This window comes from Megalobrama amblycephala, linkage group LG23 (genome assembly GCF_018812025.1).
Source record: "Megalobrama amblycephala isolate DHTTF-2021 linkage group LG23, ASM1881202v1, whole genome shotgun sequence".
Classification (NCBI taxonomy): Eukaryota; Metazoa; Chordata; class Actinopteri; order Cypriniformes; family Xenocyprididae; genus Megalobrama; species Megalobrama amblycephala.
This window is the reverse complement of record NC_063066.1, coordinates 11,801,884-11,828,209: the sequence shown is the minus strand read 5'-3', so window position 1 is coordinate 11,828,209 and position 26,326 is coordinate 11,801,884. Positions and strand designations below refer to the sequence as shown.

The 26,326-nt window shown below is 34.9% G+C and overlaps 1 protein-coding gene across 9 annotated transcripts in view; it reads right to left on the bottom strand.

The window, feature by feature from the left end:
- Nucleotides 1–25,984, bottom strand: part of gria2b (glutamate receptor, ionotropic, AMPA 2b) — a 39,798-nt gene extending 13,814 nt beyond the window's left edge. For 6 of the 9 annotated variants that reach the window (XR_007182733.1, XM_048176549.1, XM_048176550.1 and 3 more), the window contains exons 1-4: nt 25,680–25,983; nt 25,443–25,583; nt 7,803–8,042; nt 515–711 (exon numbers count right to left, since the gene is read on the bottom strand). Coding sequence is in view for 7 of the 9 variants with exons in the window: in XM_048176549.1 (XP_048032506.1) it covers nt 515–711; nt 7,803–8,042; nt 25,443–25,583; nt 25,680–25,764 (663 nt within the window). In the remaining 2 variants the exon portion in view is untranslated. Of the gene's footprint in view, nt 1–514; nt 712–7,802; nt 8,043–25,442; nt 25,584–25,679 lie in introns of all 9 variants that reach the window. The other 3 variants (XR_007182732.1, XM_048176556.1, XM_048176554.1) reach the window with 1 other exon arrangement.
- Nucleotides 25,985–26,326: the final 342 nt, after the last annotated feature.

The following is a 26,326-nucleotide window of genomic DNA, read 5'->3' as shown; positions in this document are numbered from 1 at the left end:
GCAACAGTAATATTGTGAAATATTATTACAAAACTGTTTTCTACAATATATATGTAAAATGTATTTTACTCCTGTGATGTCAAAGCTGAATTTTCAGCATCATTACTCCAGTCTTCAGTGTCACATGATCCTTCAGAAATCATTCTAATATGGTGATGCTCCTCAAGAAACATTTCTGATTATTATCAATGTTGTGCTGCTTAATATTTAATTTGTTGAAACCCATGATACTCTTTCGGGATTCTTTAATAACAATATATAAGTTCAAAATAACAGCATTTATTTGAAAAGAAAAAAAAAATCATATGTAACATTGTAAATGTCACTTTTGATCAATTATTGCATTGCTGCTAAGAGGGAATAAGACTTTTCTAAATAGATATGAGGCTAAACCAGCACATATTACGCCTGGTCAGTTTAGTTGTTTTTAGTGAACATATTGCAGATTTGTGAGCTTAAATGTCAAAATGTATATTACATAAATACTATTTAGTACATGTTTTGATGTTTATACCTGCTCCATGATGTCTTTAACTTTGTCTTGCTCACAGTCGAGGATGACTCTCCGCTCCTTCTTGGTTTCTAGGTCCTGAAAGAGCGAGCGATATGCTTCATCCTTTCTCTCATCCTTCATGTTGCCCACGTTGATGGCGGTCACCTGCCATTTCTTCTCTGCTGCTGTGTCCAGCACAACTTGGAGTGTGGTAAGTCCTGATTATGAGGAAAAGGAACAAATTAGGTTATATAATAATGACTTGCAAAGCTAAAAGGTCAAATTAGGCTCTTTATAAATGTGACTTAGCAATAAATTCTTTCTCTACAAGTGAGTGGGAGAGGACTGTTTTGCAACATTCATAGCAAACAGCAATCCAGGGGTAATACATGATATGATAATTGTCTTTGTTTTTATTTAGTCACTTTTTTCCATTTCTTTCCATGCTTAACAGTGCTTCAAACCATTCAGAGTTGCCAGTTACATTATTAATAATAGTCCATGGGGGATTTGATACAGATAATAAGACTCTAAAATTGGAATTTTGATTTCTGTCAGTCACAGGGGAGGTAAACAACTAAAACAATCAATTAAGCGTGACGGCATAACAGCTACAGCGCTTGTAGTCAATGCGAGTGAGTGTCAATGTTGAGTGAGTGTTTGTTTGCTAGATGTGTATTTGATTTTTAAGATTATAAAACTGTATATGTGAAGTGGTTTGACCTATTGAATTAATCATGGGTAAAATCTCAGGGAGTGCAAGGCACAGTGGGCTCCCATGTTTAACCTTTGTTAAATGTGTGTCTAGGAGACACGCGGATCAAGGCTTACAGCTATTCTTGGAGATAAGTGATTAAAAACTCGTTAGTAAGGGCCATTAGCGCTAACAAATGAGATGATAGCATTGAAATGCATTGTTACTCCAGCACACTCCAAAATCACTTCTAAATCTAGGAAATCCTGATGTGGGTCACTTAAAGACTAAGAAGCAAATGAGATGATAGCACTTTTGTTCATTATTGTTCCAGCACACTCCAAAAATCACTTCTGAAACTAGGAATTGCCTGATGGGGACACAGAAACCGAATATTTAGCCATTGAAATACAGGCAAATTACAGATTTAAAAGTACTTTTGTGACTCCAACATCAAGACAATGTTAAAAGGGGTTAGTTAACCCAAAAATTCACCTTTGGAACAAAAATTAAGATATTTTTGAAGAAAATGGGTTTCTGAAGCACACATGCAGGAACATCATTTCACCTTTTGAGGTCCAGAAAGGTATAAGACATTGTTAAAATAGTCAACGTGACTACAGTGGCTCAACCTTAATGTTATGAAGCGACGAGAATACTTTTTGTGCGACTTTATTCAACAATTTGAACTGTTGTCATACACAGTTGACGTAGTGAATGCAGTTTGGCATTCAGATGTAAACACGGATGCACTGAATTGCATTCACTATGTCAACTGTGTATGACAACAGTTCAAATACAGTATTCTTGTCGCTTCATAACGTTTCAAGTTTGAACCACTGTAGTCATGTGGACTATTTTAACAATGTCTTTGCTACCTTTCTGGACCTCAAAAGGTGCAATGACGTTCCTGCCTATGTGTGCTTCAGAAACCCTCGGATTTCATCAAAAATATCTTAATTTGTGTTCCGAAGATGAACGAAGGTCTAAAGGGTTTGGGACGACATGAAGGTGAGTACTTAATGCCAGAAATGTCATTTTTGGGTGAACTAACCCTTTAAGGTGATGCATTTAAAAAAATAAATGTTGTTTATTTTCTATTAGTAATTTATTTACCTAATTTGCTAGCTATTTCCTTAACCATAGATTTATTCTTGTGATTGGTAATGCTGGATTTTCAGCAGCCATTACTTCAAGCTTCAGTGTCACATGACCCTTCAAAAATCATTCATATGCTGAAACATTTCTTATTATTATCGATATTCAAATCTGCTTAATATTTTTGTAGAAACCGTGATGCATTTTTTCAGGATTCTTTGATGAAGCACACAGCATTAATTTGAAATAGAAATCTTTTGTAATGGTATAAATGCCTTTACTGTCACTTTTCATCAGTTTAATCCATCCTTGCTGATTAAAAGTATTAATTAAAAAATCTCTTATTGACCCTAAACTTTTAAACAGTAGTGTATTTTTATTCTTTTTATTATTTTATTTTATGCTTCATAATCTTGTTACATAAACATGAGTGAAACCTTAGTGAATAATGGTCCAATAGTCTATTGTTTCCCGGTATGGGGTCTCCCTCATTGAACTGTAATGTCAACTATATTACATAATCTCATTGTCTCTCTATAAGCACTACGCAGCTGGAACTTTGTAGATCATCAGAGGTGTTAGGCTGATTTAATTAGCCATCCCAATTATGCAGAGGTTATGGATGAGTCTCACAGTGAGGGAGAATTAGTCTTTGTGCACAGCCAATCCTTTATTGATTATATAAGACACTTTAACATATAGAAAACCACTAAAACAAGATAAAGTACAATGAAACAAGGAGCAGTGGCTGTCTTTAATATCCTTCAAGATCAAAAAAAAAAAAAAAAAGAAAGAAAAAAGCACAATTCAGACAAACGTCTCTGTTGTTGTTTTTTGTGAAGTATCAGTCCCTGATGACAACACACCACCTTACGAGAGTGTTTGTGAGGCTGTATGTGTGTGTTTGTCAGTGTCGCTTTGGGTCCCTTGTCTCATGCTTTCCAGGACCACGGACAGCACCACAGCAGATCCACATGGGCTGCAAGCAGGGTGATGAAATGACCCTCAGCTGCAGTCACTTCAGTGCTCATCAACACTGAGCACAAAAGGGACGCTGGCATCTCTGTCAGGTGGGTGATGAAAAAGTATCTAAAGAGATCAACTGTCCTGCAGAAAGCAACCAGCATCCTGTAAGAATCCACCATGTCTTCACATCCACGTGACTGAACGAAACACTAAGCTGGAATCTTCACACAGTTTACGTAAGCACAACAACTACCACCCTGGCCACCAGTCACTTTCATTTCCACACTTTGTGGATTAAAAATAAAAGCCTTTCTGGGCTTATAAATTATGAATTTGTTTCCTGCTAAAGTGCTCAGTATCAGGCTTGAATAAACTCTTTATTAACTCATCAGCAATTTCTTTACTAAAACATTCATAATATATTCAATGCAACAACAAGTGTGTATGCCTCTATACTGTATGTGAAGGTTATCTGGGCCATTGGAAAATGCAGTGGTCTATAGACTTATAAAATGAGCTGACTTTTTTTAGAATTCATATTCCGGTTCAGTTTGATTGTTACACTTTTTCTAAGGATTTTGAAAACTCTTTTACCAAACACTTTGGACTATTGACAAGAAGAATTTTTTTTTTTTTTACATTTTTACAATACTGTTCAAAAGTTTGAGGTCAGTAAGTTTTTTTTTTTTTTTTTTTTTTTTTTTTGATTAAAAGTGACAGTATTTATATGCTGTTCTTTTGAACTTTCTATTCATCAAAAAATCCTGAAAAAAAAATATATATACTGTATGTATATATATATATATATATATATATATATATATATATATATATGTATATAAAGCAGTGCAACTGTTTTAAACTGATAACAATAAGAAATGTTTCTTGAGCAGCAAATCAGCATATTATAATGATTTCTGAATGATCATGTGAAAATATATTAAAATATAAAAATAGGGGTGTGTGATATTGACAAAAATTTATATTTTGAAATTTTGGGGGATTTTTTCAATAACGATAATTAAACAATATTTTGCTGATTGTGTTTTTGTGCAGGTACCTTAGCTGGTTTAGGCCTGTCATGGATAAATAAATAAAAAAAAAACTAAAACCGCCAGTAGGTGGCAGCAAGTCCCTGTCTTAATGAGTGATTCATTGAATCATTCATGCAAACAGATCATTCAAAAAGGCTGCTTTATTTAGAAACGAAGCAAGTGTCTTTATGAATCTTTATGAATGGTATCAATCTTCATCATAGACTCAAATAATTCATTCAAAAACACAGATTCATTCAGGAATGAAACACACCAGTGTTGCTCTGAGATGCACAACAATTCAGCTCTGGCTTTGTTTGGAACTATTTGGCGAAACAGAAAAAAAACAGACAATATTGTGTCTAAAATCGAACTCGCTCATGTTAAGTTCTTGCTTGTTGAACTGCTGTATATAAAACTATATCACATTTGCGATCACGCTCATGCGTTGATATTTAGGAAAACGGTGCTCTTGCTTGCGTGATATTACTTAACTATATCATACAGTATGTTAAAAATATAAAAATCGAAAAACTCATACAATACAAGGATATTTTTTGCTTTCATAACTTGAATTATAGGGGCAACTGCTTTCAAATAGGCCTTATCAAGCAGTGAATGCTTTTGGACTCTCAAGATGTGTTTGCGAAGTGAGTGTTATACTCGATAATGTCAGCTCGCATGTTTTTAAAAAAACAATTTTGATATTATCGTAGACGATTGCACACCCCTGATATAAAATAGTTATTTTAAAGGTGCCATCAAATGAAAAATTGAATTTACCTTGGCATAGATGAATAACAAGAGTTCAGTACATGGAAATGACATACAGTGAGTCTCAAACACCATTGTTTCCTCCTTCTTATGTAAATCTCATTTGTTTAAAAGACCTCAGAAAAACAGGCGAATCTCAAAATAACACAGACTGTTACGTAACATTCGGGATCATTAATATGTATGACCCCAATATTTGCATATGCCAGCCCATGTTCAAGGCATTACACCAGGGCAAAACGTCTGGATGTGCACAGCTGAATCATCAGACTAGGTAAGCAAGCAAGAACAATAGCGAAAAATGGCAGATGGAGCAATAATAACTGACATGATCCATGATATCATGATAGTTTTAGTGATATTTTTAAATTGTCTTTCTAAATGTTTTGTTAGCATGTTGCTAATGTACTGTTAAATGTGGTTAAAGTTACCATCGTTTCTTACTGTATTCTTACTGTACTCCGCGCTGCATCTGCTCCGCATCCGCGATTAAAACCTTACCTAAGCGGCAAATTGACACAACCGTTACAGTAAAGGCGCATGCGTGTCCACGGATCCGACATGGGTCCGCTCAGGATCCGCTGATTGACAGTAGAATTTACGGCGCCGCCCGGAGGCAGAGATGATCCTCTGGGCGGTGCCAAAATGAATGTGACAGTCACGCGGGTTTGGCGACTTGAACGCGGATCCGCCTAGGAGTCTCCTGCTGTGTGGGATGAATGACGAACACTTTGTAAAGATCCATTTTGAGGGTTATATTAGCTGTGTGAACTTTGTTTATGCTGGTTAAGGCAGTCGAGAGCTCGGGGGCGGGGGAGCGCCAGATTTAAAGGGGCCGCACACTGAATCGGTGCATATATAATTATGGCAGTTAAAAAAATTTATTAAAAAAAATCTATGGGGTATTTTGAGCTGAAACTTCACAGACACATTCAGGGGACACCTTAGACTTATATTACATCTTGTTAAAAACTGGTTCTAGGGCACCTTTAAATTGTAATAATACTTCACAATATTAAATTTTTTTAAATGCATCCTTGGTGAGCATAAGAGACTTTTATTAACAAAATTTTTTACTAATCTTACTAATTTTAAACTTCTGAAGACTAGTGTATATTAGCAGATTAGTATTTAAAACCAGATTCAAGTTTTTGTATTTAAACCTTTTTTCTTTAAAAATACAAACAACTACTATAATACAGAAACAAACACACGTATAGCTTTTATTTGTTATTATTGCTCTTTCTTAGCCCCTATTATTCATAGTCACCTTCTTTCAAATTATCAGTCAACAAATCCTCTATGAACACCACAAGTGCAACGATGGTCGCAGACACAGATGTACCGCTATAAACCCGCTCACTCGCAAATCATCGTTTCAGTCAAGTAATTTCGAGTACATTCAGTTTAGACACGACCAAAAGCGATTTCTGAGGAAGTGTGTCGTTTATGTTGCACTGATTTAAAACTAATAAACTCTGAAAATGATGTTCTATGTTCTCTAATTCTCCCTGTGTTTCACATACCACAGCATGTACATCATCTGAAAATATAAGTAAGTATCCTATTCCTATAAGATGAAATGCGTATTCTATTATGTACCCTCAATCTTCCATATTATTTGCACAAATGGAGAAGTGAAATACTGGATGTGGAGTTAAGTTTGCATTTATGTCAAAACGATCTCACCAGTGGAATGCATCATGACCACAGGCGCTGTGCTGCTGCTCTCACACTGTAACGTTAATAACACACACAGCACAATGGTTGCCATGGGAATGCAGCGCCGATTGACCTAATTAGTATGACAGGTGATGAAATATGCACCTTGACGCACGTTTACATACCACAGACACAGCCACACAAATCTGAAAGAAATCATGTAGATTCAGCCCGCAACAAAAGCAAACAGTCACGAACGCATGCATGCAAAAGCACACACAAAGAGGATTTTTTTTTTGGTGGGAACATTGGGTTATGTATACATAATTAATTTTAATAAATTATAAATGACACATTGTGTGCATACCGATCTTCATCACAGGAAAGTTAAAAGTAGCAACCTCGCAGTTAATAAAACGTCCCCATTAGAGACATTTATGACACCACGGTCCTTAGAGAGACACATCAACCATTCTCATTTGTGCCACAAAGCTCTCAACCTCCGCAACCATCAAAGAAATGGGAGGGTGACACAGGAAAATGAGTAAGACAGAAAGGGAGACTGAAAAAATTGAGAGTGAGAGAGACAGACACACTTGAGGCAAATGAAAAGCTGAGAAAAAAAGGCCAGTGGGTCCAACAAACACAAAATGAACCTTTAATAATTCTGTAGCCCACAGGATCTTGCCACTCTTGCTCAAGGTGCAAACTGAGTTTTATTGTAGATATGCCTTTTGACAGGCTATACTCCCTTAATATCCTTAAAATATGTGTGACTATTCAGAATAAAACAGCCATAATCTTATTTGTACCATTAAATATTGTGAGTGATTATTGTCCAGGGCCCCATGCATTTTAACTGACAACCCTAAAAAACACATACGCAGCAAGACACTTCACTGATATTTATTTTAAAAATCTAGAGAAATGGATTCATCCATATGTGATGATTTTGATAAAAAAACAAAGCTGTCCCACAGGCAAGACACAAATTGAGTCCTATTAAAAAGTAAATCTATTATTTCTCTTCAACCCACGCATCTCATTGTTCATATGGTGTTGAATATGTGCAGTGCTTTACCTCGGTCACTGTCGTACAGGTAGGCAAACTTGTCCCATTTGTAGTACTCAATGAGACTCAGGAGAGGACCTTTGATGTCTGGTCGCATCTGAATGATAAACTGCTGATTTCCATCCAGGGGAAAGCTTGGTGTGATGAAGGAGACGTGAAGTGTCCCGCAGAACGACGTTATTGTGTTCACTGACTTCTTGTCATAAAATCCAAAAATAGCATAAACTCCCCTTGAGAACTGAGAACAGACTGGAAAAAAAGAGAATAGATTAGAATCTGATAGAAAAGTTATGAGAGTCACAAACTCTAGAATATTATTTGTAAAAATCAGTCCCCCTTTCCTCAAGATTTCTAGAAAAAATTGAAATTATATATAACTACTAGTATAACAGTCATTGTGAGTGTATAAATTGAAGTGTTTTCAAGAATTATGTAAAATATGACTTGAAAAAAGAATTTGTAAATTTGTATTAATTTTTCATCTTCAACAATGTGACTCATTATTGTTTGATCTCAAAATATAATGCCATAAACAACAATGCAATATTAAGTGGTAAAATAAAATAAACATCACAATGTAATCTTTTGGTATATGACTCTATACATCAATAATTAAAAATTATTATGTTACTACATTATTTTTATTACATCTTTTCGTCTCTATATATACCAAAGTGGTGCATGACCTAAAAAAAAAAAGATGAAAAACCCTGATCTACAATTTTATTGCAAACAAAACCTGAAAGCCTCCAGCACAAATAAAAATCTCATTCGGATCCACTAATTTTTAAAGTTCTCTAATGGGCTGATGAAATGAATTTGAGATCTGAGCATCGTAAACTTCGTTGTTCCTATATGATGTTAAGTCAGCAGAAGCAATAGATGAAGACTATTACTGAGGGATTGCATAATCAAATTTATTGATGAAATATGCATTGCAATCAGTGTAATTAACTCAGGGCCTTTGAGTTATGAAGACTTGCCGACCAAATTATGCCTTTATGATTGATCAAAATGTTAAATTAGTAAATTAAAAAGCCATTTACTAACAATTTTTTTTTAACCACTTCCATATTGGTCTTACTGCCTGGTCAGGCTCAGGAGTATATAAGCAAGAGCAACAATATTACTAATGGTTGCTGGCACCCATGCCATGCATGAGTATAATTCACCTCATATATCAAGATAACAAAGTAGCTACTAAAGTACAGTGTGTCCTCATGTTCGCAAGATGGTGCAACGTACTATAACTGGGCCACCTCTATATATCAATGACCATCTGGATCTGAGCCTCTGGAATTTTTCCTGCTTGATCCCTTCCCCCACTCCACCCACAACAACAGCTCTATTTTCGTTACCACCCCCAACCCGGACTGTCGCTATTTCCCAAGACGCCTTTCTGCCTGTCACCTCCATGTATACATTTTATACAATGAAAGCTGCCTGGCGTGTGACAGATCATAAACCAAAAGTGAGCAGCTGCTCTTTAGACTGGTCCTTAATGAGTATGTTGCTCAGCACTATTAGTTAAACCATTTATGGACATTAAAAGTTTCTTATCTCTAAGCAGTTTCAACATTTACATTGATCTAGCAAAGGGTCAAGAAGAGGCCAGGCTATCTGATGGGTCAGGTCAGGTCATCTTGTAAATGGTTGATGAATCAACAAAATGTGGCAGTGTGCTGATGCTGATGCAAGCATACACAGCAAAATTGTATAAATATTCAATACAAATGTCATCCATAAGACCTGCTTTTAATATTTTTATCTACCACATCAACCCCATGAATACATTTTTCCAGCCATATTACAACAAAATAGGTGAGAAAGAATGTCAAGTGCAGATAAAGATGCACTTTTGAATTGCCTTTCCTCAGGCTATTGCTGAATAAAATAATAGGACTGGTTCTTTACAATGCTGCCAATTATTGCTTGCAGTCAACCTCAATACATGCTGAGTGATTCTTTCTTTAGGGGAACTGTTCCGGTCTCTAGTATGAATTTAAAGGGAAAAAATGCAATTATTCTAGTTGTAAAGGGCAGATTGTAATAGCCTTAAACTTTTTTATTATGGCTCTGTAATTACTGTTTCCTAATTAGAGTGCTGAAATGTTACATTTACCAGAATTTCTCAATATCGGTCCACTATTCAGACTTCCCTTGTTGTAAAGAATTGTTTGAGTTAATACAATAAAATTTGAGTTAATACAATGATGGCAATTGGTTTAATCAACAGAAATGTAAAATATTATGTTATCTGAACCACATTAATTATCTAAGTTGATTTGACAAAAGAAAAAAATGTTCTAAAAACAAATCACGAAAATACGAAAAGACGTCCTACCTTATACTTTTTCCTAAGAACTTACGAAATTATATTTTAAATGCATTTGCTATGTACAGTATGTTTACATTTTTTTCTAACAAAGAATTTCTGTCCTACTTATTATTAATATTTTAATTATTATTATTATTATTATTAGGATTTCAAGTTTTCAAAGTTTCTCAAATTGAAGAATCTTCTATATAACCCATATCTCAATATGTGCTATGTAATGAATAGAAACTTGAGACTTGAGTTCATTTAAATGTTTGTATGGCCCAGTCAGTCAAGTGTGGAAGAACAGTCGATGTACGTCTTATTAAAGTCTTTTAATCAAGAGCAAGATTGCCACCATATATAGAGCGAATGAGAGACCCAAGAAGCCATTAATGACACTGTCACATATGACTGCTTTTCAATGGCACAGTCATTAGCATACAGAAACAACACCAACGAGTAAAGTGTGTGGATAAATTACTCCAGGCTGTTAATAGCTCTGCTTATTCATTTCATTTCTCAACATTATTATTTTTACATTTAATCGAAGAAACACAATAAAGTCAGATCTGTCTTAAATGATGTATAATCTGTATGCGTTCTGTCTTTAGTCACACTTTAGAGTCCAATTCTCATTATTAACTAACTATTAACTATGACTTTTGCCCCAATAAACTCCTAATTACTGCTTATTAATAGTTAGTAAGGTAGTTGTTAGGATTAAGGGGTGAAGAATATGGTCATGCAGAATAAGGCACTGATATGTGCTTTATAAGTACTAACAAACAGCCAATATCCTAGTAATATGCAAGCTAATAAACAACTATTTAATAGTGAGAATTGTGTTACCCAATCTTCTCTTAAAGGCACCATGAAATCAAAATTGACCTTTTTTTTTATGGAATATATCATTATATTTCATAATCTTTAATCAAAATAACTTATCTTCTCTAATGATTTTCGGCATGAGGGCGGAACAACCTGTCACTCACATGAGATCACAGCAATAGCAAACCACAACCATCCAATCAATTCCTGATGGACAAAATCAAGTACCGCCCTACATTTTTTCTTGCTCGAGACGTGGTTTCACTTGGATTTATGTCACAAAAAGAATTGTGTCTACTGAATTCCCTTTCATCTTTGAATCTCTAGACTACAAGGCAATGAGCTAACAAAATACCATGTGAAAGAACACAGATTGCCAGGTTTGGATGGAAATTATTTTTCATGTAATTCTGCCAAAGAACAAGTATTGTTACTTTTTTGTGAACTTTAGGTCTTAAAGAAATGGTTAACATTCCAAGATCTTCACAGGGTCTATGCAGTTCCAAAAAAGATAAACAACACTGCTAAAATAGCATTATAAAAGCTACTAATGCTGTTAATTTTTCTTTTTTTTTTTGGAGCTTGACAAACCTGGTCACTTTAAACCATTGCTGTATGACGAGTTGCATTCTTCAAAAAACAAATCTTACTTTCATTCTCCAAAGAAAAAATAACAGCGAATGGGGTCAAAACAACACGAGGGTCAACAAATAATGACAGATTTTTCGAATGTTTGTTCTAGCCTTGGGCACAGAAATAAGTATGTCTTCTATGAAAATGATGATGGTCCAAACCCCAGATAAAGCTCTATATGGGCTCACTGGGCCTGATCATAGTACTGATATTAAATGTGTCCTCGTGTAATGAAAGCAAGGTAACCTTCAGAGAGAGAGAGAGAGAGAGAGAGCAGAACGCCTGTAGTGGTATATTTAGCTGTCCTCATTAGTTGGCCTTATTTTCTTCTGTCTGACACATTCTGTTCTATAGGGCTTCCATTTCCTGTACCTGCGATCAAGTTCCTGCAAAACGTGTTCCTTGATGGACTTGTGAGCTGACTAAGAACAACTACACTATTGACACATCATTTTCCAGCCTCCATGTTATGTGTCAGTCACCTTTGATGAAATAATTATATTAACTAGAATGAAAATGGGCACAATACTGTGCAATACATTACACGCATGGCACAAATAACTTATTTACGCATGGATAAATTGCATAGGTGCCACACAAGAGCATTAAACTCCCCCTTAAGTCCTCATTATTGTTTCTAATTTGTTGTTTACTCATTTTCTTATTTGTTTGTTTATATTGACTGAGAGCGTGCACAGTACGTCTAATTAAATGTTGATTTGTTAGCATGATAATTTCTACTGTTCCTCCTCCTCTTATGTGTTTGACATTACAACGTATTGCACATGACACCTTATCGCTGCTTGCCAAATCGTTTCAAAGGGTTTGTGCTGTTAGCAAACAAAATTGTGGTTCTCTTTTTATGGTTGGCAGTACATTACTCTGTCACTTTTCACAGCATGATGTGCTAAGGATGTGAATGCTGAAATGGCTGGTTTTGGTCAGGTTTAATAGGCTCTGACTGTTACGGTCTGGTCCTGTGTGTGTTTAAGTCCGTATGTGTCTCTGTGTATAAAAGCAAGTTTATCTGAGCAGACATGTCTGAGCGGACACATTCCTGCTATCGGTTTAAGAGGAGCATTGTGGGATGGATGTGGTTCTCACAGTCTCTTCCTGCAGCTGCTCCATGGAAACACAGAGAGCCTCAGTCCCCAGCAACCCTCATGTTTACAGAGACCGGATAGAAGCATGCTAAAAAGATAGGGGGAGGTAAACCAGACAAAAGCCTGACCTAAAAGATCTGATTTTAAACACATGGGGCAAAAGTTCAAACACATTTTAACATGGCATCTGGAAATGGAGTGAATTTCTGGTTAAAAATATAATGCTCTCTATGAAATGAACAAATTATATTTAAGTTATGCGTGTATTTTTTGATGCTCAATTATTTTTATCTCAATAAAAAAAATTAAGGGGAGAAATACACCAGTAACACTAGCTCAACCATTGGTGTGAGTTTGGGGCGGGGCTTCCTCAGTATTCAGCCAATGGTAGTCGGGGAGTTTTCAGGAAACCTAATAGGTTGTTTGCACATGACGTCACAGCAGCAGCGCGAATGAGTCTGGAGGGCAGGGAGTGATTTTTCTATATAGGAATCCTAACAAAAACTCAAAATTCGTATGTTTTGTGTCATTTATGGTTGCTCAAATCGATAAAATCGAGAACCCAGAACGTGTTTATAACGTTTACATAACTTATACCGTTTTTATAACTTATATCGTTTAAAAGTTGTCGCCTTTAATAGCGTTTTGCGTCTGCTGATACTGAAATGAATATGGATACCTGCTTACCTTATTTGTTTTTGACTTGGTTAAATGTCCACATTCTTCATGGTATCGTTTGCAGGGAAGAGAAGCTATTTTATCCCATTGAATGATAATTTGATGTTTTCACTTAAGTTTTGTAGTATTCCATTCACAATGTTGATCTGGTTACCATGAGAACAGTGTCACGCGCTGCTGCTTCAGCCATCTTATGGTAGAAATGTCCAAATAAATAAATGTTTAACAAGCTGACAGAAGTCGATTCAACAACAAAGACAACACTTTCAAAAACACTCAGCTATGTGATTATTTTATTGAGTGATAGGGAGTGGGTTAAATCAGTGACATTATTAGATTTGATATATACGGCGTCTCCCTGTCACCTCCTCAATCTGCTTCCCTTAGTGTGTTTTTACACGTATAAAAGGCAACAATTGTATTACACCATCCAGTTTTTTCTTTGAAAGATGAAGTGAGCACCTGTTGCAATTCTCGATTCAGCATAAATGACCTACAATGGCGACATTTTTCACAATCACGACTAGAACTGAACACAGCCTGACGGCAGCTTCACATTCTCTATATCTACCTCCTCGATGGCAATCAAGTCTTTCAATTCAGTGGAAAAGTAGCTCATCTTCATAACATAAAGATCACGTCCAACATATGTTGTGATTTTCTGTTTATACCTTTCTAAACCAGCACAGAAAGGACTTTTCTCCATCTCTTCCATTCTAATTTTCACGGCTTGCCCTCCACCGGTATTTCGCGCGTCACCAGAACCACGTGATTGCAAACAACCTATTAAAAAGTCTTCTCTCTCCTTTTTTCCCTTCTTCCATTTGGTGACACTAGTGGTAAAAAAATTACACGCATCACATTTAATAGACTCCTTGGGACAAAGGAACGTTTTTTGGGTGGAAATCATTATGTTTTTATTAAACTTTAAAAGTTTATAAAATATTAATGTAGTACCTCATTTAACATGGCCAGGAAGACAGTTTTCTGTATTCCTAAATTAGATTCTCTTCTTTATGAGAAAAATAACTCCTCTGGATCAATGATCCAGTAATATACTAGCAAAAAGTCAATTTAAATGTTCTACTGCTTTATAATGGTTCAGTTTCTGTTCATTTATTCATTTTAAATTTGTAAACCAGCATTATGTTAGTATTATTTACGTATATACTATATAGTGTTTATTAACATTTTTAATTAGCTTTTATTTTTTTATATTTTCAGTTTTCATTTCTCTATTTTGAGTAATTTTGTTTTGTGGTTTTGCCATTTTTTTTATCAATTTATATTTATTTAGTCTTAGTAATTTTAGTACTTCAACTTAAACATATTTTATTTTAGTTTTTTTCTTCATTTAAATTTATATTTAAATCGAATACTTATATTTTGTTTCAGCTTTATTTCAATTAACAAAAAACACTGGTGTCAGCTGTCTAAATAATGTTTTTTGTTGTTTGTTTGTTTTTTAGCTGATTTGAGGACAAGATCAGTGAATTCCGGTACAAATAAAAGCCTGAATGCAGAGCAGGTGCGTATGACAAAAAAAAAAAGGAAATGTGAAAATTCTGCAAATGGCTGGATGAAGAGAGTTCAGTGCACTGGTGTGTCACAGCATCTAATAAGGTTCATAAGTAGCTCGGAGTCAGAGTCCAGTATAATAAACACATGAGACTTGATGTTTGCTCATTATTGACGTGCCGTTGCCATAGAAACAGCAACAGCCAGACATTCAGTGGAGTGAGAGGGAAAGCTGAATGTTTCAAAGGCTGTGAAACAAACTTGAAAAATGATTAAATATGAATCGCGTAAGATCATCATTTTGTTTTAGAACACACCTAGCAGTGGGAAAATCATTTTAACACAAGGACTATATAAATGATGTGTAGACACAAAAAGCACTGTTCAATAAGCAGTTAAATTTATTAATAATAATTAGTGGAATAAACATTTCAACATGGCACATCCAATCAGAATTAAGAATCAAAATCCTTATTTTTTTAATAATAGTGCTTTTATAATATTTGTATTAATTATGTCATACTGCTATCAATTATACCGTGAGCTTTTATAAATAACGCAATTGTCTTTGTAGATTGAAAAAGCAAAAGCACTTCGGCGGAAGTTCATATAATGCATTCTGCATGAATACCGGCACAGCTTGCAGACTTTCAGATACTGTTCTGAATCCACTTCTGAGATTTCCTGATCAAACATGCACACTGTAACCACTAACTGAGAGAAACCATGATTAGTCATGCTTAATTTCAGTCTTGAACACTTTATATGGATTACAGCAGGGCGACAGCGATAGATGCAATTTCCATTATGTAAATGCAACCCTTTAAAGGAACCCAGCATCTCCATGGTGACCGTCGAATAGAGCGTGTATCTTTCCTGTGTGTATGTATGTGTGTGTGTGTGTGTGTGTTGAAGTTGATTTCACACTCTGGCAGGACAAATCATATTCCACCCACACATACAAAAACACACACACACACACACACACACACACGTTCATTCTGAGGGAGTTCTCGGCGGCAAGTGTACAAGCTTAGGAGCAGATAGATAAACCACAGGGTGTTAGAAAAGTCTTCCTATAAGGGGGAAGCTCATCACTATGGAAACAATGGCACAGTCTGGAGCACAGGCTGTGAGGGATACTAGTTGGAAGTCCCTTCGTTTCCTGTGAAAAAGATCCAGCAATGTCCATAAAATGTGCACATTTCAAGTTTTAGGATTATTATCTCAGAAATTATAGTGTTTGTTTTGAAAGTATGTTTTATTTACTTATTTATTTTAATTTTATTATTATTATTTTTTTGTATGATTACTAGGTTATTGAATGTACCTTATGTAACCTAAGCTCAGGTGTATTCAATACATTATTTTTAATTTGGAACTGTCTCCAAATTGTGCTATTGCTTTTTCATGCTTTTCTATGGCATTGCACATATATCTCAGTTCACAATTAATCGTAAAAAAAAAAAAAAAAAAAAATGTGTTCTTGATTCAAACATCCACAGAGTTTTTAATGACAATGATTTAGGTAAGCTCCTAATTTGGGGTCGGTAATATTAATATATATATATATATATATATATATATATATATATATATATATATATATATATACAGTACAGTCCAAAAGTTTGGAACCACTAAGATTTTTAATGTTTTTAAAAGAAGTTTCGTCTGCTCACCAAGGCTACATTTATTTAATTAAAAATACAGTAAAAAAACAGTAATATTGTGAAATATTATTACAATTTAAAATAACTGTGTACTATTTAAATATATTTGACAAAGTAATTTATTCCTGTGATGCAAAGCTGAATTTTCAGCATCATTACTCCAGTCTTCAGTGTCACATGATCCTTCAGAAATCATTCTAATATGCTGATCTGCTGCTCAAGAAACATTTAATGTGTACAATTGTACAAAATATTTGTGTACAATATTTTTTTTCAGGATTATTTGATGAATAGAAAGTTCAAAAGAACAGTGTTTATCTGAAATCTAATCTTTTGTAACATTATAAATGTCTTTACTGCCACTTTTGATTGATTTAATGCATCCTTGCTGAATAAAAGTATTCATTTCTTTAATTTCTTTTTAAAAAAATAAAAATAAAAATTCTTACTGACCCCAAACTTTTGAACGGTAGTGTATAATGCTACAGAAGCTTTGTATTTCAGATAAATGCTGTTCTTTTGAACTTTCTATTCATCAAGGAATCCTGAAAAAAAAAAGTACACAACTGTTTTCAACATTGAAAATAATCATAAATGTTTATTGAGCAGCAAATCAGCATATTAGAATGATTTCTGAAGGATCATGTGACACTGAAGACTGGAGTAACGATGCTGAAAATTCAGCTTTGCATCACAGGAATAAATTACTTTGTCAAATATATTTAAATAGTACACAGTTATTTTAAATTGTAATAATATTTCACAATATTACTGTTTTTTACTGTATTTTTAATTAAATAAATGTAGCCTTGGTGAGCAGACGAAACTTCTTTTAAAAACATTAAAAATCTTAGTGGTTCCACACTTTTGGACTGTACTGTATAGAGTAGGCTATATGTTCATCAATGCTGCATTTATTTGATTAAAAATACAATAAAACAGTAAAATGGTGGAATATTATTACATTTTAAAATAACTTTTCTATTTTAATATATTTTAAAATATTTCTTTGATGGGGAAAATTTTCAGCATCATTACTCCAGTCTTTAGAATCACATGATCCTTCAGAAATCAAGAAACATTTCTTATTATTAATAATGTTGAAAACTGTGATACTGTCTTTACTGTCACTTTTAATCAGTTTGATGCATCTTTGATGAATAAAATTATTAATTTCTTTAAAAAAAAAAAAAAAAAATCTGTGACCCCAAACATTTAAACATACCATATGTCTACTAACCCCATTGATTCGTACTGTACGATCACACTGGTGTGCTTTGAAAATTAATTTCAGTCAGTGCATTAGTAGTAGTAATTTTTCAGTTTTTTTTTTTTCTACGTGTTACATAGTTATGCCAGTAGATGGCGACAAGTGACTTTATGAGTTAAGTCTATGAGTGTTATACACAACAAACTTCCGTATTCTGTAAAACAGTTTGCATCGATTCAGGTTCAGGTGTTTTGTACATGCTTCCTTAAAAGGAACGAAGATGAGCATAACTGATGTCCATCGCATATGCAGATTGATATTGAAAATTGTTTTATTTTTCTTCTTCTCACTAACATTTAGATATTTAAATCGAATAAAAATTCAATGCTGATTACCTTAAAAGTCCATAGATATTGGCATCAGTTCATACTGCCATTAACACTTTCTCTGACAAGCTTATGCAATGAGACCTGTTTTCCTGTTGTATATTTGACGTTCGGCATAAAGCCTATTGAATCATTCATTCAGTCGAGTCATTCAAAAACACAGCTTTATTTAGGAACAAACAAGTGGCTGCCTATAGTGAGTCACTGAATCATTTATTCAACTGATTTTTTTATTTTTAATAAACTGAAGTGAAAAACATTTTGTTCAGAACCTCTGGTAAACTGCATGCTATTTTGTTAACTAGCCTAATGTTCAGGTTTTGTAAATCACTGAAAAAACATTTTTCTCCAGAATTATGAGAAACACAATTTCTATTGCAAGCAAAAAATAGTGATTCGCAATTGATCCAGAAGCGTGCAGCTCTAGTTCAAAGCTATAAACAATTGTATCCATTTTTATACATGGATCACAGGTGTGAACCATTTCTGGCTATAGTTGAATGGAGCACAGACTAAAAAATAGGCCAAATTGAGATGTTAAACAGTACCGACTCTCACTCATTTGTCATGATGAGATGATGGACTGGACTTAAGCAGAAATATGACAAAGCTACGCTGTCTCATGCGGCTCACTCTTAAATGCTCTTATTAGATGCCACACAATTACTGCTTCCCTCTGTATGAGAAGGCCGGAGAAAGTGGAAATCGAACTGTCAGATAATTTATGCAGCCCATTTCTGTTATGTAGCTGCAGCCAGGGGAAAAAAAAGGGCTTTTAATAGATGGGGGTCATCCCTGTGTGGGGTGGGGGATAAAAGTGTGAGCTGCTGTACTGCACTTCACTGAAGACACCTTCCCAACACAGCCTCTTTCAATTGCAACAAGGAATTTTCATCTTTTTTCTTTCTTTCTTTCCTTATTTCAAATTCAGTTTTCAGTAATTTCATGCAGGATCCAATTTGCTGAAGTCCATTTTTACTACCATTTAGCAAGTTTTTGGACAGTAAATAAAAGTTACTTGTCAATTGCTTAGTGAAGTATAACAATGATCATTTGACCCTTGTTGATGTAGATGAGCAATTCAAATCAAACCATCTACTAAAGAAAAAAAATCTGTCGCTTTTACCTCGGTGGAAAATATGTCGTTTAGCTGAGCCTAAAGTGTATTTTTTTCTCCAGAACTGTGGATAATTCCACGCATTAAGCCACCAAAACGGAAATATGAGGAACAAAATTGCGATGAGTCATATTGTGACAGGTGCAGTTTTACCTAGAGACAGAGTCATAGTATGATTTTTTAGTGAAAAAAAGTAAAACTTTATATATATATATATATATATATATAAAGTTTGATGGTCAGTAAGAAATATTTCTGACTAGTAAATGTCCTCAATTCACTCTGCATTGGCAGGTGTGGCATAAAGTTTATTTTGGACCCTGACTTCAAATCATTCAGTTTCTAATGCTCTTTTACTGTTCCGTGCTTTTTTCTCAGCAGTGCAGCACTAAAGCCTTTCCCAGGCTGCTGTGTGACAGCCGGATCAGAGCGAGCAGTCCTGAGAACCCTGCTGTGTCAGGTAGGAAAAAACAGCAGGTCTTTTTAATTGAAAAGGGATTGAATCACCCAGTTAGCAGAAGATAGTCGAACGACTTATGTATGTACTGACAAGAGACAAGGATTGAAACACACGCAGCTATTGATCATGATCACGTAATTTATTTCCCACGGTTAATAGACTTCACACTCCCAAACCAGATTGAAGGATGTGGGAGAGGATATCAGCATAGGGCTCTCGCTGTTTTTATGACTACTGGTATATCTGGGGGTTTCATTGTTGCAGCATTTAGTGAAGCACAAATCCACTGAAGCAAGATCCAACACTGGAACTGCTTCCAAAACCAGGGATAAAACCACACTGGATATCAATCAGTGCTCCCAAATGGAATTTTGTCCGCTTACATGCAAATGAATGTCCTGAGAAAGCACTCAGAAAACATGAGTCCTAGCACACACAGAATTGATTTCACATTGAAATATTTTATAAATATATTTCACATTGTAAATATTTTTATTTTTTTATTTTGATGCATTGATTTTTATTAGGATTAATTTGTGTGTCTAAAACTAAGACATACCACTCATTTACTAATTTGTACAATCAGTGCTAGGTAGATTACTTACAAATTGTAGTACGTTACCGATTCCAAATTACATGACAAATACTGTAGTTATTAACATAATCCATTACATTACATATAAGGTAATATAATCAGACTACTTTTGATTACTTTTTAGATTACTTTTGACATAACTTTATTACATTGATTTGAATAGGATAATTCTGTACCATATTGATATAAAAAATTTGTCTGGCTATCACCAGATCAAGCTCAATTTAAAATTGAACATTGGTCTGGGGAGTCTGTATGTATTTTCTACTGCAAAAGAGGCGTGATCAATGAGCATTATTCACGCAATTGGATAGTCCTTCAACCAATCAGATCAACGATCCGGGTGACGTACTTTGCAGAGCGACATGAAAACTCCAGACAGGTTTAGTTTGTATTGGTTTGTAGCATTGATCAGTGGTTTGCAGAAGCAGAAATGGCATCGAGCGATTTTTGCAGGTTGTGCAAAAAAAAAAAAAAATATATGAAAGTGAGTGGTATTTACACCCACTCGAGCGATTTGTTTGCTAAACTAAAGTCATTCAGCATCGTCGAGAGGTTAAAAGGAATTGGATTGACGGTCGTGCTTGCCGTCGCTTCTCTATCGTCATCGTGTTATACCCGCCAATAGCAAGCAAGTTGGATAAGCCAGTCTGTGATTGGTTCCCACAAAAGTGTAACAGAAGCAGTAGAAATGAATGTACAGGTTTCCAGACTGAGTTGCCGGGCGAAATCAAATCGCCGGCAGATCAGGCTGGGTTTACCCAGTCTAATAAAAAATACAAAAAAATAGAAAATATATTCCATTCTTTATCAACAACATGAATCACCGCAGTTCTGATTTGAAATTTTGTCCGGTGAGTGGCACTAAAAGTGTAGTGCTCCATTATTTTTTTAAATAACGTACATTCAACACTACTTCTAAACCCATCCAATAGTGTTAACAAAAGCAAAAAGTGCTTGCTGTTTTACTGCCTCTAGTGTTGATTTCTGTTGGAAACTGCAGTGATATGTACGTATTGGTACGTATTTTTGCAACTCATGAAAATGTTCCCACAGGTATGTCTTTCCATGAGACCAGGTTGGATTAAAGGTGCAGTAAGCAATTTCTGAGAAACTCTGTTGATATTTGAATTCACCAAAACAAACACACCCCTACCCAAAAGGATCACACCCCTATATTGAGAGCTCCATCCCCAAATTCACAAACACATTTTAATGTGTTTGAAAGACAAAAGCTTTCCAAAGACAGTAATACGTGGTTAAATGACTCACTGAGTGATAATTAAAATAATACTTAAAGGGTTACTTCACTGAAATATGAAAATAATGTCATTTATTACTCACACTTATGTTGTTCTACACCTTCGTTCATCTTCAGAACACAAATTAAGATATTTTTGATGAAATCCGATGGCTCAGTGAGGCCACTATTGAGAGCAAAGCCACCAAACCTCTCAAGATCCATAAAGGTACTAAAAACATGTTTAAAACAGTTCATGTGACTACAGTGGTTCTACCTAAATATTGTAAAGCGACGAGAATACTTTTTGTGTGCCAAAAAAACCCCCAAATAACGACTTTTCAACAATATCTCGTGACGGCCGATTTCAAAACACTGCTTCTGAGCTTTACGAATCTTTTGTTTCGAATTAGTGATTCGGATCTCCTATCAAACGGCTAAACTGCTGAAATCACGTGACTTTGGCGCTCCGAACCACTGATTCGATTCATAAAGCTCCGAAGCAGTGTTTTAAAATCGGCCATCACTAGATATTGTTGTCGTTATTTTGGTTTTTTTTGGCGCACAAAAAGTATTCTCGTCGCTAATATTAAGGTAGAACCACTGTAGTCACATGAACTGTTTTAAACATGTCTTTAGTAGCTTTATGGACCTTGAGAGCTTCAATGGCATTGCTCTCAATAGAGGCCTCACTGAGCCATCGGATTTCATCAAAAATATCTTAATTTGTGTTCCAAAGATGAACGAAGGTCATGAGGGTGAGCAATTAATGATAGAATTTTCATTTTTGGGTGTTCATCAGGAGATGATTAAATATGCAGTGTTGCATTGTTGAGAAAACACTTCTTAAAAATGAAATGATTCCTGTAAATCCAGTTATCAAATGCTGTGTGCATCTCATTTTTCAGTGATAGATAGGCTCATGACTAGTGGCTGTCTGTGAAACTCCACAAACCTGGAAGACATTCTAAACATATACGTATAAGCAGTAGGCTTATATACAATTTAAAAAAAAAGAAGCTTGGGAAAATCAGTAAATTATATAAATAATATACTACCACTGTGAGAATAACATGTAATTAATTAAAAAGTAACTGTAGTCTGATTACGAGTATTTTAAAACTTAATATAATCTAATTACAAGTACTTAACTTTTGAATCTGATTACATAATCTAGATTGCATGTAATCATTTGCTTCCCAGCACAAATGAGATGAAGATATAGTTTTCTTCCCATTAATTTGATAATTAATCTTCAAGAAATATCAAGGGGCAGCAGACTCTTTATCTACAACTGATTTGTGTCATATTTTGTGTAATGTCAGCAAACATGCTCCAGATATATCTTCCAGATAGATAGATGGAAGGCCTAAGGAAAGCTGACAAGCACAGATCTGCTTACTTGACTCAAATATATGCATACAAATATGAATCATAAATCCAGTAAATTAGATTTTGAGGCCCTGTGCAACGTAAAGCTTTTATGTTTAAAAGCTAGGGTGTTTTATTATTCAGTCTAGTTCATTCCCATTTTGAATTTTTTAGTTCTGTGAAGTGAACAAGCAATCATGGTCAAATCAGAACCTGCCATACATAACATTATCGTTGCAGCTAACACTTAACCTACCTTTAATTGTTACACCTTTTACTGTAAAACAACAGAAAATATGTAACTCTAACACTTCCTGAGAACATATTTCTCAGTGGACAGTTTAAATCAATTTGAAGTTGGGATGTGACAAACAACAGTATTTACATGATAGTACAAGTGCCATCAATGCCTTTCAGGTTATTTTGCGACTGGGTTGATTCACATCTGAGGATAAAAGCTAATAATACACAGCATCTTGCCAAAAGCTATATAGCTTCAAAGAAGAAGAGTCTCATTAACTGCATCTCATACTAAGGTAGCATATATTGCAGTTTGTCTCATTAGAACAGCCATTTAACACTAAGCCATTCGCAGTATCTGTTCTAGAGTTGTCATACTTCAGTAACAAGAACATTCTGACTCATGCCTAACCAACAACACAGAACAAATGTCAGGTTTAGAGAGTAAATGTTTTCCGAACCAACAAGACCCATGAAGTCTTCCATATACCAGAGACCAAAAACCTGTGCTGCATTATGGATCATAGCACCGGCTGTGTTCTTCACATGCTTCATTTTAAGTAAAGCACACCATGACTGCTCTACATAGAAAGAAAGTCTAAATGATATATATAGTGTGGTCCAGATTAAATGCGACCGATGAACACATTCTCCCCAGCTGCTTTTAAAAGGACACACTAAACTCTATGGGAAAGATGGAAAACGATAAAGCAGTGCCTGTAAATGCATAGTGCCATCTAGAGGGTTTTTATGTTTGAGAAATAAAAGGAACGACGCCTGAAAGACCTATTGTTAACAGACAACACTCATCTTGGGAAAGAAATTGAGTGCTAAAGTACGTTTTTCAGTAAATTTTGCACTGCATATGTGACCATCATAGAATAGAATGTTCTCATAAGGTTGTTATGAGAAAGTTCAGCAAATGATTTAGATTTAGTTTTTAGATTTAGTCTTTTTGGGGAAATGTTCTAACTAAACCTCTTGAAGAGACTTTCTTCAACAAGAATCATTTTTGAAATATTGCTTAGCAACAGCCCACTGAATACTTAATGAAATCCTTGAATATAAGTGATCCACTTAATAAAGGCTTCATTTATTCATCATCTAATAAAGTTCTGTCCTGATTAAATCTAATGCAGGGATGCTCAGTAAATGTAAGAGAGGTTTCTCATGCACTGGAAATGTCTTCTTTTTACTCTTTTGATCATTTCTAGATCAACAGGCTACTCACATTAAAACAGCAAATATGTGAACGCAGATCTACCATATGATATTTTATAGCCTATATACTGACAGAAAAAAAAAAATACAAAATCAAATATTGTGCCATAGTTTCAAATGTCTGGATATTTAACGATATTTATTTTGCCTGCATTATGAACCTCTTGTGTTAAGTGGGTAGTTTATTCAGATAAATGGACATATTTTCCTAAGGCACATATATATATATTGAATTGAATATTCAATGAATAACGCAATCTGATTAACAATAAATGTTAAAGAGCTTTGGAACATATCTTGGGCAAAATGCATAAAAAAATTTAATAAATTAATCACTCTTGCATTTCATAATAACTCATGCAGTTTATAACAAATATGTGACTGGAGCAGTCAATATTGACCAAATTTGCACATCTGTCGTAACAAATCCATTCATCCATACTTTTGCAAAACAGCTATAGGTTATTAGAAAAATTCCCTTGGTGTTTGAAAGCATCCCTTAAAAGCCTATTATCCCATTGTAGCCAAACATAGAGAAAGGTGTGTATGAGTGGTTAAATATATATTTTGGTCAAATTTTATATCCCCCCCACCCCCCAACAAAAAAGAGGCCATAGGCGAAAAGTCATAATCCAGTTCAAAATTGTGAAATTGTTCAAATCCGGGTCAAATTCGACAACAAAAAATAGTATCTTATATATTTATATATATATATATATATATATATATATATATATATATATATATATATATATATATATATATATATATATTCTTAATGTCAAAAGCTTGATTCTAATAACAAAAACGGTAGTACTGGATAAGACAATGGAATGGTTAAGATGCTTCTGATTAAGAGAGCTCGTGTTCATCTCCGTTACTGTGGAAACCAACTTCACATCCTGCTATAGGCTACACAAATTCCTACCAGTAGCTACAATGAAACTTCAGCATTGCAAACTATTCATTCGAATTGACAAAATGTCTAAAAACGAACAGTTGTGAGAACTATGAAATCACATTTATCATGATAAAAAAGAAGACATCATAACTTACAGCAGTTAGTTACCGCGAAACTGTTAGCTACTTCCAGATTGTCGATGTGAGGCGTCAGTCTAAATTCAGCCGTTCCGAACTGAACCATTCCGATCCGAAACGCGCTGTATTCCTGATCAGCTCCCCTCGGAAACAAGCCCCCTGCACGACACACACCAAAATGTTTTTAAAAAATCATACAGTTCACATGAATTAAAAACGTTTATTTACCAAAAATGACGCCCATATTAAACGTACCAATTTGAACACTTGGAGACCCTCCAGCTGACAACCCACATAAAAGGGAAATGAGGCAAATCGATAAATTCTTAAACTGTTGCATCTCCACGACAGTGTGTGTTTACCCACTGTATGAAGGAAGTATTTGTCGTTTACACACTGTTTAATCAAATCCGTAACATATTGAGGCGTTGCTGGAGAATGAGAGCGGCTGCTGTCTGCAGGTGGTTCCTCTATCGCGGACTCCTGCCTCAGTCCCGCTTCTGGAGGAATAATGCAGATTTATCTCTCTCACACACACTCTCTCTCTCCCTCTCTCTCTCTCTCTCTCTCTCTCTCTCTCTCTCCCCCCTCTCCCTCCTCCCTCTATTCGCGCGCCTTCCTATGAGTTGATACCTTCACTAACATACAGGAACACTGCATATACACGGTAGGCTAACTGGCGACGAATGATAACGAAGACACGTATTAAGGGACAATGATAAATGGATCTAAAACACATTTGCCAAATTCTTAATTTTTGTGTTTATGTTGCTTTCATACATTTTTGAAAAACCTTTAAATCAATTATAAACACAGTTTGAATTAGAATAAATAGCCGATAAAAATACTAAAAGACCGTCCTTGCACCTTGAATACAGGTTTGAATAGGCTACTTGAACACA